We start from the raw sequence: 12,964 nt of genomic DNA on the forward strand, positions 1-12,964 counted from the left end.
CCGCTATGAACCTGAATTGACCCATATTCACACGGTGGCCATTTTGCTCGTATGTCATGCTCAGGTTGGAAATCTTTTCCACCCTGTTCATTGGGTTGGGATCAACAGTGTAATCTATTGACAACTATAAACTACTACTAACTAACTATAAACTATAACTACTAGTACATGGATTAGGAAGAGCCTCTGCCTTTCCAATGCTATTAGGGCCTTCATGCAAAATTAATCAACCACAGCCCTGTTTATTTTTGTTAAATGATGAGTTGTACTTCCCATCTGTCTGTCTGTTATTTCCTGTGGTCTATCTGTGGTCTATCTGTGGTCTATTTGTGGTCTGTGTGGTCTATCTGTGGTCTATCTGTGGTCTATGTGGTCTATCTGTGGTCTGTGTGGTCTATCTGTGGTCTATGTGTGGTCTATCTGTGGTCTATGTGGTGTCTATGTGGTGTCCAGGCTAAGTGTGTGTGGAAGCACCCCCCAGGAGACGAGATCTACAGGAAGGGGAACATCTCTGTGTTCGAGGTGGACGGGAAGAAGAACAAGGTGGGAGAGTGCTTCCTTTAGTATTGATTGATTGATTGAAAACTTTATTAACAGATTGCAGAATGGGTACAATACAGTACGGCTCAATACACACAATTGTTAAGGGGATGCAGACCAGAGGAAGACTTTCGTCTTGTTTACATCAGGGTCCCCCATGTTCAATTCATCATAACATTTATGACATACATGACATGCAGCTATACAGTACTGTAGACTAGTTAGTTGAACCGAGGTCTGCTATTATGGATCATGTGCCATAGACTGTATATACAGGGCAGGCAGATGTTAAATAAATTATTGGTCCAAGTGGGAAGACTATTATGTTGGTTATTGTTATCCTACCTTTAAAATGGATATGGTGATCCTTGTTTTTTTTTTCTCAATATACTCCTGAACTGGTTTTCTCAAACAGCTCTTGCCCAAATGTATCTAGTTGTAAGACTAACCCTGATTCTGAATATTATTACATTTATAGAAATTAGATTATGTTTTGCTAACAAGTTGATAATGACATTTTTTGGTGAAGCGCATATTATGACTTGTTTAGGACTCGAAACTCAAAGGTTAGGACTTGGGACTTGACTCGGGACTTGCCTGTCCTGACTTGGGACTTGACTCGGGACTTGAGTACCAAGACTTGAGACTGACTTGAAACTTGCACAACAATGACTTGGTCCCACCTCACTAGACATTATGTTCTTAGTGTTCTTAGAGTGCTTCCTTTAGTGTACTAGACTTTATGTTCTTAGTGTTCTTAGAGTGCTTCCTTTAGTGTACTAGACATTATGTTCTTAGAGTGCTTCCTTTAGTGTACTAGACATTATGTTCTTAGAGTGCTTCCTTTAGTGTACTAGACATTATGTTCTTAGTGTTCTTAGAGTGCTTCCTTTAGTGTACTAGACATTATGTTCTTAGAGTGCTTCCTTTAGTGTACTAGACATTATGTTCTTAGAGTGCTTCCTTTAGTGTACTAGACATTATGTTCTTAGAGTGCTTCCTTTAGTGTACTAGACATTATGTTCTTAGAGTGCTTCCTTTAGTGTACTAGACATTATGTTCTTAGAGTGCTTCCTTTAGTGTACTAGACATTATGTTCTTAGAGTGCTTCCTTTAGTGTACTAGACATTATGTTCTTAGAGTGCTTCCTTTAGTGTACTAGACATTATGTTCTTAGTGTTCTTAGAGTGCTTCCTTTAGTGTACTAGACATTATGTTCTTAGAGTGCTTCCTTTAGTGTACTAGACATTATGTTCTTAGAGTGCTTCCTTTAGTGTACTAGACATTATGTTCTTAGAGTGCTTCCTTTAGTGTACTAGACATTATGTTCTTAGAGTGCTTCCTTTAGTGTACTAGACATTATGTTCTTAGAGTGCTTCCTTTAGTGTACTAGACATTATGTTCTTAGAGTGCTTCCTTTAGTGTACTAGACATTATGTTCTTAGAGTGCTTCCTTTAGTGTACTAGACATTATGTTCTTAGAGTGCTTCCTTTAGTGTACTAGACATTATGTTCTTAGTGTTCTTATGCCCCTTTTCCACTGCATGGTACCTACTCTACTCTACTCGGCCTTTTCGGTTTTCCATTGCCAAAATACCTGGTACCAGGTACTTTTTGGGTACTTTTTGGGTACTTTTTTAGTCCCTGCTCTGTCGAGGTTCCAAGCGAGTACAAGTGGTACCAGAAAAGTGATGTGAAACACTGCAGACCACTGATTGGTCAGAAGAGAGAAGCGTCACACGTTGGAGCGTCTGCACAAAAACAGAAAGCCGCCATCTTTAATGCCTCGCGTATGATTCATTATTTGTTTGCAGCAAGAACAAGTGCAATAAACAAAAAAGAATACATTCACTGTGTATTCTGCCTCATTTATTGATGAAACAAAACCAACATCAACACAATTTACCACCGAGCGGAGAGTTTCACAAAAAGATAGCTGATTTGTTACGCTTGTTGTTAGCTTACATGCTAATGTGATTGCGTTTTACCATGGCTAGCGTACATAGCATGATCAATATAACTCGCTATTGATTGTTTGTACTAGTAACGTTAATGCTAGTAGAATAGACACAACGTTATGTACTCATCATCCATTTTTTTTTTTTAACTTTGACCAGTCAGCTGGTTCTTTTCGCGTTTATCGCTTTTTCTGGTCAAGTATGACCGACAGAAACAGGTTGAATGGGGTATAGATGGGGGGAAAGACACTCTGAGAAAATACGGCGAGTCCGGGAGTCGAACTCGTGTACCCCAGATCCGTGACGCGCACGGTTGTCCCCGACGCCGAAATAGCGTTCGAGGTACGCGGTGAGCTACTGGAGCTCCCCTCTCATCATCCATTTTAAACCGGTTATTACTAGGGATGCACGATAATTATAATTATAATTTACGTCATCCCGATAAAATCGATAAAATGATTGATAGCTCCGATAAAAAAAATAAAATAAAAAATTGAACTTTTTTTCTTTTCATGTCAACGTTCACACGCACAATATATGCTTACTTAGGATTTGACTTGATTCAACAACAATGCAGTCGGGGCAATGGCAAGCCGAAAATGGTCTAAAATGTGGTTATTTGAAGTTTGGATTTTTTTTTACAACTGAGGTAGGTAGATTACATTTTTACAGACTAAAGTACAGAAAAAAGGTACCGGTACCGTATCGGTTCAAATGTGAACGGTACCCATCCCTACTGACGAAGCACAATACCTGTTGGTTTTTAGTTCACTCATTGTTCAGGGAAACACATTGTTAATGACATTTGGAAAAATAAATATAGTCACTTTATTTGAAGAGTCAAAACTGTTCTCTTGGCTTTGTTTTGTTCATAGTAGTAACGCTCATGTCATGATAAATCTGATTATGTCAACACTACAGGAATATACAAAAAATTAAAAATATTATAATACAATAAATATATATATATATATATCGGTTATCAGTATCGACCTTGAGGAGCAGAAAGTTATCGGTATCGATATCGGGGTAAACAAATCAATATCGTGCACCCCTAGTTATTACCTAATGCTAACAGCTTGTTGTTAGCTTACATGCTAATGTGATTGCGTTTTACCATGGCTAGCGTACATAGCGTGATCAATATAACTCGCTATTGATTCTTTGTACTAGTAACGTTAATGCTAGTAGAATAGACACAACGTGATGTAACCATCATACATTTTAAACCGGTTATTATTACCTAATGCTAACGTTAACGTTCAAGTGATTGATTGAAACTGTGTTTACTATGGCTTGCTCCAAGCCCTCACGGAGCTCTCAGGCTGTACGCCAGCGGCCCCGCCTCCCCACACGGAGACAAGCGGAGTAGTACCTGCCAAGTACCAGGTACCCAAAGCGAGTAGAGTAGGGTAGAGTCAAGTAGGTACTATGCAATGGAAAAGAGGCTTTTGAGTGCTTCCTTTAGTGTACTAGACATTATGTTCTTAGTGTTCTTAGAGTGCTTCCTTTAGTGTACTAGACATTATGTTCTTAGTGTTCTTAGAGTGCTTCCTTTAGTGTACTAGACATTATGTTCTTAGTGTTCTTAGAGTGCTTCCTTTAGTGTACTAGACATTATGTTCTTAGTGTTCTTAGAGTGCTTCCTTTAGTGTACTAGACATTATGTTCTTAGTGTTCTTAGAGTGCTTCCTTTAGTGTACTAGACATTATGTTCTTAGTGTTCTTAGAGTGCTTCCTTTAGTGTACTAGACATTATGTTCTTAGTGTTCTTAGAGTGCTTCCTTTAGTGTACTAGACATTATGTTCTTAGTGTTCTTAGAGTGCTTCCTTTAGTGTACTAGACATTATGTTCTTAGTGTTCTTAGAGTGCTTCCTTTAGTGTACTAGACATTATGTTCTTAGTGTTCTTAGAGTGCTTCCTTTAGTGTACTAGACATTATGTTCTTAGTGTTCTTAGAGTGCTTCCTTTAGTGTACTAGACATTATGTTCTTAGTGTTCTTAGAGTGCTTCCTTTAGTGTACTAGACATTATGTTCTTAGTGCACGCTACTTTAAAGGGGAGATGAAGCATAGCGATATAAACATAGTCATAGCATCAAATTAGTATTTAGATAAACCACAGAAAAAAATCACGTTATAAAAATAACGCGTTTCTAAGAAAAAACGATTTGTTATGTCCATTTATGTAGCATAAATCAACATGGGCGCCGCCATTTTTTTGCTGACGTCACGGAGATGGTTTCGCCCAGAGCCTCACACCTCAGAGAATTGCACGCTGTAGCAATATTATTAGGCTCCTCAAATATCGTTATTCATAAAAACACATTTATGTAATATTTTACAGCATTGAGCAACCCCAACAGGGAGATGCTGCATATGTATGATCTGTCATCTTTGAGATGGCGACTACCTGTAGTTGGCACCTGAGATGGCGAGACCTGCAGTTGGCACTGTGAGGCCACGACATTTGAGCAAATTAATAATACTGCATGTTCTGAAGGTCCAGATTAATAATTAGAATGAGTTCAACAGAAAGGTATAGATTAGGTATAGATCACCTAAAGTCTGTTGGTTGCTATATGAGTTCAGCCTCAACCGAACTCAGTCTAAAGGTCTAGTCTGTCTCCGTTATCCCCTGCCCGTCGCCGTCGGCAGATCGATGCGGGAGTAGTTATATCCCTCCCTCCTCTCCCTTGGCGACACCACAACACCAACATTACACAGCGCTGTAGCAAAACACCTCTCTCTCCTTTTATTCTCCAACTAACGGTATAACTTTGTCTCCGTTCCAATGTGCGCTGTAAGCAGCGGCGATACAAGGAGCATATACGGGCGAACAATAAAACACTATCAGGTCAACAGTAAATATATATCTTACAAATAAAACAATATATATATATATAGAGAGAAAATAATAATAGGGCTTGACGACTGCGTTACACTCTCCCAGGTCGCACGTATTTTTCAGACATTGCCCTGTACCCGAGCTCTACCAGGCAGTGTATTCGCACTTTGATAGCCTTCTGAAAGAAGACGTTTCTTCAATTAGTTTTACCAGTGATATTTGGAGCTCTGATGTCAGCCCCATGTCAATGCTGAGTTTGACAGCTCAGTGGATTGACGCAGACTTCCAACTCCGTAAAGCGCTCCTGCATTCCCAAGAGTTCTCCGGCTCCCATGCTGCTGCAAGCTGCAGCGCTGGCATGGCAACAGCATTCGAGAATATGTTCCAGACGTGGCATATTCCGAAAGAAAATATTCATGTCATACTCCGAGATAATGCCCGAAACGTGGTCAAGACGCAGGATTACAACGTTTGGGATGTATGGCCCACACGCTTCAGCTGGCTGTCCAGTGTCCCGCCAATGTTCCGAGACATATTTATATATTTGTATAATTGTTAGGCTATTTGAATCCACCATTTAGGGCTGGTGTATTCAAATAGCCTAACAAATCAAATGTAATATGTCTCAGAACATTGGCCCGCAGATGCACCACTGCAAACCAAAGAAATGTGAACTCAAGAAGCCAAAACAAAGTTTTGCCTGTTTTAGAATGCTATAGCCTAAAAAAAAAAGTTGCCTTTTACCAGCGCTTAGCCTATATTTTACGCAGTGTTTAGCCTATTAAATAGGCTAATTGTTTTTTTATTCGTATTAACTTTCAGCCTGTTAATAAATGTGTTGTTAATTCAGTATTGAACTTCTTGAATTCATATTTATTTAGGCTATGCTAATTAAAAACACAAATGTTATGGACATCTAATTTAATTATCTGCTTATTTATTAATGCTTCAATTAATTCAGAAACGTTGCAGCAAACAATCCATATGTGCATTTGTTTACATAATGATAACGTACATAAATAACATTATTGAGGGAGGAAAAAAAGGAAACTGATACCTACTTCACCCTGTTAGTCAAGTTGAACTATCGCTCTGACTCAAACTGTCTCGCAGATAATACATAATTATATAATATATATCTTTTCTGTAGGTAACGTTACATTTGGTTGACAATTTACTGACTGACTTTCACGACACTCCATATTTACGTAGCTATCTAACCAGCACTGTAAACCGGGACCCAGCCCTAACCATCACTGTGACGTCACCATCCAGCTAAATCTAAAATGGCGGCGCCCATGGCAAAAACGGGGAAATTACATTTGAGTTTTCAGACAAATAAGCAGGATTTCACATTTGATTATAGGACCATGTCTTACCCAAGGTACACAACAAACAAACTAGGCTCATATTGTTTAATGCTTCATCTCCCCTTTAAGCATCTTTGAGCATTTGGAAAAGCGCTATATAAATCCGATGTATTATTATTACCACCATGTATTATAAATAAATATCAAATGGTATTACTTATTAGGGGTGGGGGAAAAAATCGATACGTAGTAGTATCGCGATACTTTGCGTGGCGATACTGTATCGATACAGGGACGCCAAGTATCGATATTTAATTATTCATTAAAAAAAATTGTCAGGTACATGCAACACAGATTACAGTGTTTACATCTGTCTGCTTGAGAAAATACCATGTTCTGCAATCAAAATGATTGAAGTGAGATGAACAGACTGAACTTTATTTTATTAGATAAAACATGTTGACAACGTTTTTTTTTAAATAAAAAAAGGGAGAAAAAAATCGCAATATTAATATCGCAATACTCAGCGTATCGCGATATATTTAGCATCGCGATACTATCGTATCGTGACGCAAGTATCGCGATAGTATCGTATCGTGAGGTCTCTTTCGATTCCCACCTCTATTACTTATAGTATTATTAGTATAGTGCGCCGTCCACGTATATATACGTGTTTGCTCGCCAACCGCTCGGCGCCAAAACACATATATGTTTTTGGATAGTTTTTACTTTTTTTCGATTTTAATATTCTATTCAATGCCACGGACCTGTATGTTTCCGTTAAAAGGCACGCTGGGACCCAGAGGGTGCAGTACCGGCCAATACTGTACTGACGTCAATTCCACCTTGATCCTGCAATGATTTCATATCGATCCGGCTGATCAGCGTGTGTGGTGTTCAAAACGAATGCCGTTACTGGCCATCAAAGCATCAGAAACGACCCCCCCCCCCCTTTCATGCATTCATGATGAAACATAATACCTATTATATACATTTGATTTGGAAATAGTAGCGTGACCTGGGATGAAACGCCAATGCTTTTAGCAGAATTCACGTAGCGCCCTATAACTCAGCTTTTCAGGAATTAGCCCGGATCACTCTGAAATTATACAATATTCACCACGGGATAACACGCAAACATATACATGAAAAAATTTATTCTTTTTTGCATGTTCGACAGAAGATACTGACTGTCAAATGACCATAGTATTGTCTCCATAGCTATAATATAGAATATAGATATAGCTCTACAAACAAGGTGATGCACCCCTATCTTTAAAGCGTGGCCTAGCTAGAACGGGATAAGGATAATGGCCGGCGCTGAATGAGTTAAAGGTGCTAAAGATCAAATGTTTTAATCTAGAGCAGGGGTCAGGAACCTTTTTGACTGGGAGAGCCATAAAAGCCAAATATTTCTAAATATATTTCATTGAGAGCCATATAGTATTTTTAACGTATAATAAATTAAATATGTCTTACTTTTAATGCGACTTCTGGTGCTGCATGGTTTTGCTGATGGCCTTGTAATCTGGTTCATACGTGGTGAGGTTGAGCTTCATGCAGGCGTTGAGGCTTCCATCAGTTAAACGTGAGCGTAGGTTGGTCTTAATGTTCCTCATATGCGAGAATGACTGCCCACATGCATATGTAGAGCCAAACATGGTCAATACGTCAATACTCACGCTGCATTGTGTGGTATGTCACAGGAAGCTCGTTCCAAGTTTTAAGAATCAGCTGGTCTTCAGGTTGAAGATTTTTAATTTCTGTCCACTTGTGTTCCCTCGCCAGCTCTGCTCGCTATATCTTCAGCTACAGATACTATTAGCTGTATCTTCAAAACTAATTTCTGTTTACTTTAAAACGACACAGTATTATTAAGAAATATCACAAGCATTAAAAAAAAAAAAAAACGTTTTTTTTTTTTTTTTTTACTCAAAAATTTCTGGGAGCCATATACTGTCACCAGAAGAGCCATATATGGCTCGCGAGCCATAGGTTCCCGACCCCTGATCTAGAGCAATAACACCCCCCACCCCCTCCCCCCAAGAATATTGATTAATTAAATGATAATAAAAAAGAAAGTGCAGGTCCAAAACGTATGTTGTTGTTTACATGTTGCAGTCATACATCCCCTCCCTACTTCCCATTTCCCCCACATGGAACACCCCTGATTGGATAAATGACATGCTGGTGCTCTAGTGCGACATCTAGTGGCTGAACGTTATCTATAGCACCTTACAGTTTAACCTGTAATCTGTGCCTACTGGTTTATAACATGACATACCATGACGGTATGAAATAGTAGTAGTAGTAGTTTATTCAGTCATCATCTCACACAATACAATATGCACAATCATTTAACAATATTTGATTTTACAGTGACTGAAAAGGTACAGACTGAAGCATAATGGTTATATATGCCTGTCTTATATTCTTAACAAAATTAAGACTCAAACAGTATTCTAAAAGAAAATAGCAAAAAACAGTATTATTCACCTTTGTAGTTTTTAAAAATAGAAACCATTTTCTTAAAAACCAAAAGCGTATGACTCATTCTTAACCGTATATCAGCATTGTTCCACAAGTTAACCCCAATAATAGAAATACACCTCCTTTTAATCCCTTTCTTAGCTCTCTTTCTTAATCCATTCCCTACTTTGACTGCCAAGTCTGAATCCTAAACAGATCTGCTCTAAACAGATCTACTGTAAACGGATTTACTGTAAACAGATCTGCTCTAAACAGATCTACTGTAAACAGATCTGCTCTAAACAGATCTACTGGAAACATATCTACTGTAAACATATCTACTGCAAACAGATCTACTGTAAACAGATCTGCTCTAAACGGATCTACTGTAAACAGATCTAAACAGATCTACTGTAAACAGATCTGCTCTAAACAGATCTACTGTAAACATATCTAAACATATCTACTGTAAAGAGATCTACTGTAAACAGATCTACTGTAAACAGATCTACTGTCAACAGATCTACTGTAAACAGATCTACTCTAAACATATCTACTGTCAACAGATCTACTGTAAACAGATCTACTGTAAACAGATCTAAACAGATCTACTGTAAACAGATCTACTCTAAACAGATCTATTCTAAACAGATCTACTGTAAACAGATCTACTGTCAACATATCTACTGTAAACAGATCTATTCTAAACAGATCTACTGTAAACAGATCTACTGTCAACAGATCTACTGTAAACATATCTACTGTCAACAGATCTAAACAGATCTACTGTAGTGTAAACAGATCTACTGTAAACAGATCTAAACAGATCTACTGTAAACAGATCTGCTCTAAACAGATCTACTCTAAACAGATCTACTGTCAACAGATCTACTTATATTATTATCCTAGTTATATTTAATCTAAAACATAGCTGTGTTCAAATAGTGACAAAGGGAAAATAAAAATAAATAAATGTGTATACATTTTGTACATAAAACGTTTGTAACCTTTGCTAAATGATATACTGAATTGTGTTTCTTTTTTGTATTTAATTTGTTTGTGTAAATAGTGTAATGTAATGTAGGCAATTATAAGCCTCGGCTTTAGCCTACACCTTTTCGGTCATTTAAATTTTTTTTACTACTACTATGCTTTGTAAAAAGAAAAAAATACCAAAATAAAATCTTCATTCATTCATTCCTCTGCTCTCGCCCTCCTCCCTCAGATCTACTGTCAGAACCTGTGCCTGCTGGCGAAGCTGTTCCTGGACCACAAGACGCTGTACTACGACGTGGAGCCCTTCCTGTTCTACGTCATGACCGAGGCCGATAACACCGGCTGCCACCTGGTCGGATACTTCTCCAAGGTACACGCTCCACGCATCCCAGGGACATCCCAGTGACATCCCAATGACATCCCAGTGACATCCCAGTGACATCCCAGTGACAGGGTTCGCGCAAGGTCCTTGAAGTGAAGGGGGGGGGAGTCAAGGCCTGGAATTCCTTGAAAACAGCAAAACATTTGAACAAGGTGCTTAAAAAGTCCTTGAAATTCAAATCAACCATTCGCATTAAGTTTTGTTCATCCATGATAAAATAGTTCTGAATCAAGAAACATAATTGTTTATCTAAAGTGTAACTAATTGTCAGAAATAGTTTTTAAGCCATAAATATTGGATAAAAAATAAATAAAAATAAAAACAGCATTTAAAAGTTAATTGTATCCTTTTAACCCATTCAGTGCCAACCACGAGTATAGTCGGGTTAACTCGCCATCGCTTGAGTGCCAATCACGAGTATAGTCGGGTTTTAATCGTTATTTCTTGTATTAGCGATATCCATTAATTTTTCATCCATCCAGCCTGATGTTATCATTGGGAATGGGTCTGAGCTCGCAAAGGGCAAATACCGCAGCCTATCGTCTCCCGGATGGTATTGCACATCATTGGATTGGATTGGCTGGGACTGTGCATCAAAAAAATAAGTCTTGTCCAGGTTTGACTTCTCGGGCATGCAGCTGGATACTATTGCATTGAGTCCCCCCACTGGGAGCATCGTGGATTATGTGTTTTGGACTATAACGTTGGATCAATGGACACGATCGATATTTGGAATGGCGATCAGGAATTGGATTAATCTTTTTGCATGACATCAGATGCGAGGTAAGGCCTTTATGTAACGAATCTTGCGGTAATCAGATGTTCCTTTCTCCGCCGTGTGTGTGCGTGTGCGTGTGTGTGTGCGTGTGTGTGTGTGTGAGTGTGTGAGAGGTTCGCGCCGACCAAAGTACGGAGAAGCGATTTTTCAGACCCGCTTCTCTTCGTGCATGAGGACACATATACTATCGATAATCTAGCGTTTATTTCAAAACGATTCATAAATCAGCCGAAAAATTACAACATGTTTTGTGTATTCCACTAAAGGGCTATTATCGTGTCTTTCTCTAGAATTACTAGAAGCAAGTCATTGATAAGCGACGGGTGTATTAGACCCATAGCCATAATTTAAGATATATTTTAAGCGTTCGCAAATATCCACGTCCTCCCATTGATTAAAGCGGTGGCAATCTATCCCTAATTTCCCGGAAGGGGCGTGGCACTCAGAGGTCCCACCCTAACAACCCTTTTCTGCTTCTTGTAGATGTGGGTTGGTTGAAGAACAGGCATAGGAGTCTGTTGATAGAGCAGTCCCGTCTCTCTGTATTCACTCTCTCTAGGGATGTCCGATATTATCGGCCTACTGATATTATCTGCCGATATTGGCATAAAAATGTGATATCGGAAAATATCGGTATCGGTTTTCAAATATTTCTTTTTATTTTAATTTTTTTTTACATTTATTTAACCTTTATTTACCCAGGCAAGCAAGTAAGAACAAATTATTATTTTATTTATTGTCAAAGTATGCATAATGTTGTGTTAATTACACGACAAGAGATATGTAATGTTAATTACCTGAAATGATTCAGTTTTTGGGGGGGGGAAACCCTGCATATATCGGTTGATATCGGTTGATATCGGTATCGGAAATTAAGAGTTGGACAATATCGGTATATCGGTAAAAAAGCCAATATCGAGCATCCCTAACTCTCTCTTGTCAGAATGCATTTATATAGCGCCTTTTTTTCTCCAAAGCGCTTTACAACTTGTGCCTCACATTCACCCGCTCACTCACACATTCACACACCGACGGCGGAGGCGACCATGCAAGGTGCCAACCTGCTCATCGGGAGCAGTTAGGGGTTAAGTGTCTTGCTCAAGGACACGTCGACACGCTGCCCGGGAGGAACAGGGAATCAAACCGAGAACCTTCCGATTACCAGACAACCTCCTGAGCCACTGTCCCACCTTGCAGAAGTAAAACAAAAGGATGTCTTTAACAATTCAAATCAATTATCTGACGGGTCTTAACCCTTTCACTGCCACACGACAGAAGGTTAACCCTTTACTATCACACAACCGACGGCGACGCTCCATCATTAGCATCATTAGCTCCGCGCATAGTAAAGGTAAACCTTCTGTATTGTCACAGTGAAAGGGTTAACCGGCTGTTGTGTGGCAGTGAAAGGCTTAACCTAGGGCTGGGCGATTAATCGATATTATCGATTAATTCGAATGAATGATTTAGGACTATTTTGAAAACCGATTTTCAAAAAAAGAAAAAAATGTATTTATTTTAAATTATTTTACAAAAAGTGATGTTTGGTGAAAGTTCGATTTGCACTTTATTAATCCCAATAGGGAAATTCATTCTTGTTTGATGATCAAGAGGCACCTTTTATTTGTTTTAAGTGAAGTTTGGTGAAAAAGCTAGTTATTGCACTATTAATCCCAATAGGGA

At 38.7% G+C, this 12,964-nt stretch overlaps 1 protein-coding gene across 2 annotated transcripts in view; it reads left to right on the forward strand.

Annotated features, from left to right (window-relative positions):
• The window catches only part of LOC311240745 (histone acetyltransferase KAT7-like), an 88,226-nt gene that overhangs the window by 38,427 nt on the left and 36,835 nt on the right, over positions 1-12,964 (forward strand). For both annotated transcript variants that reach the window (XM_084329318.1, XM_084329319.1), the window contains exons 10-11: positions 454-543; positions 10,351-10,491. In XM_084329318.1, the coding sequence (XP_084185444.1) occupies positions 454-543; positions 10,351-10,491 (231 nt within the window). The remainder of the gene's footprint in view (positions 1-453; positions 544-10,350; positions 10,492-12,964) is intronic.

Source organism: Notolepis coatsorum, assembly GCF_963971535.1.
Source record: "Notolepis coatsorum genome assembly, chromosome: 14".
In the NCBI taxonomy this organism is placed as follows: domain Eukaryota; kingdom Metazoa; phylum Chordata; class Actinopteri; order Aulopiformes; family Paralepididae; genus Notolepis; species Notolepis coatsorum.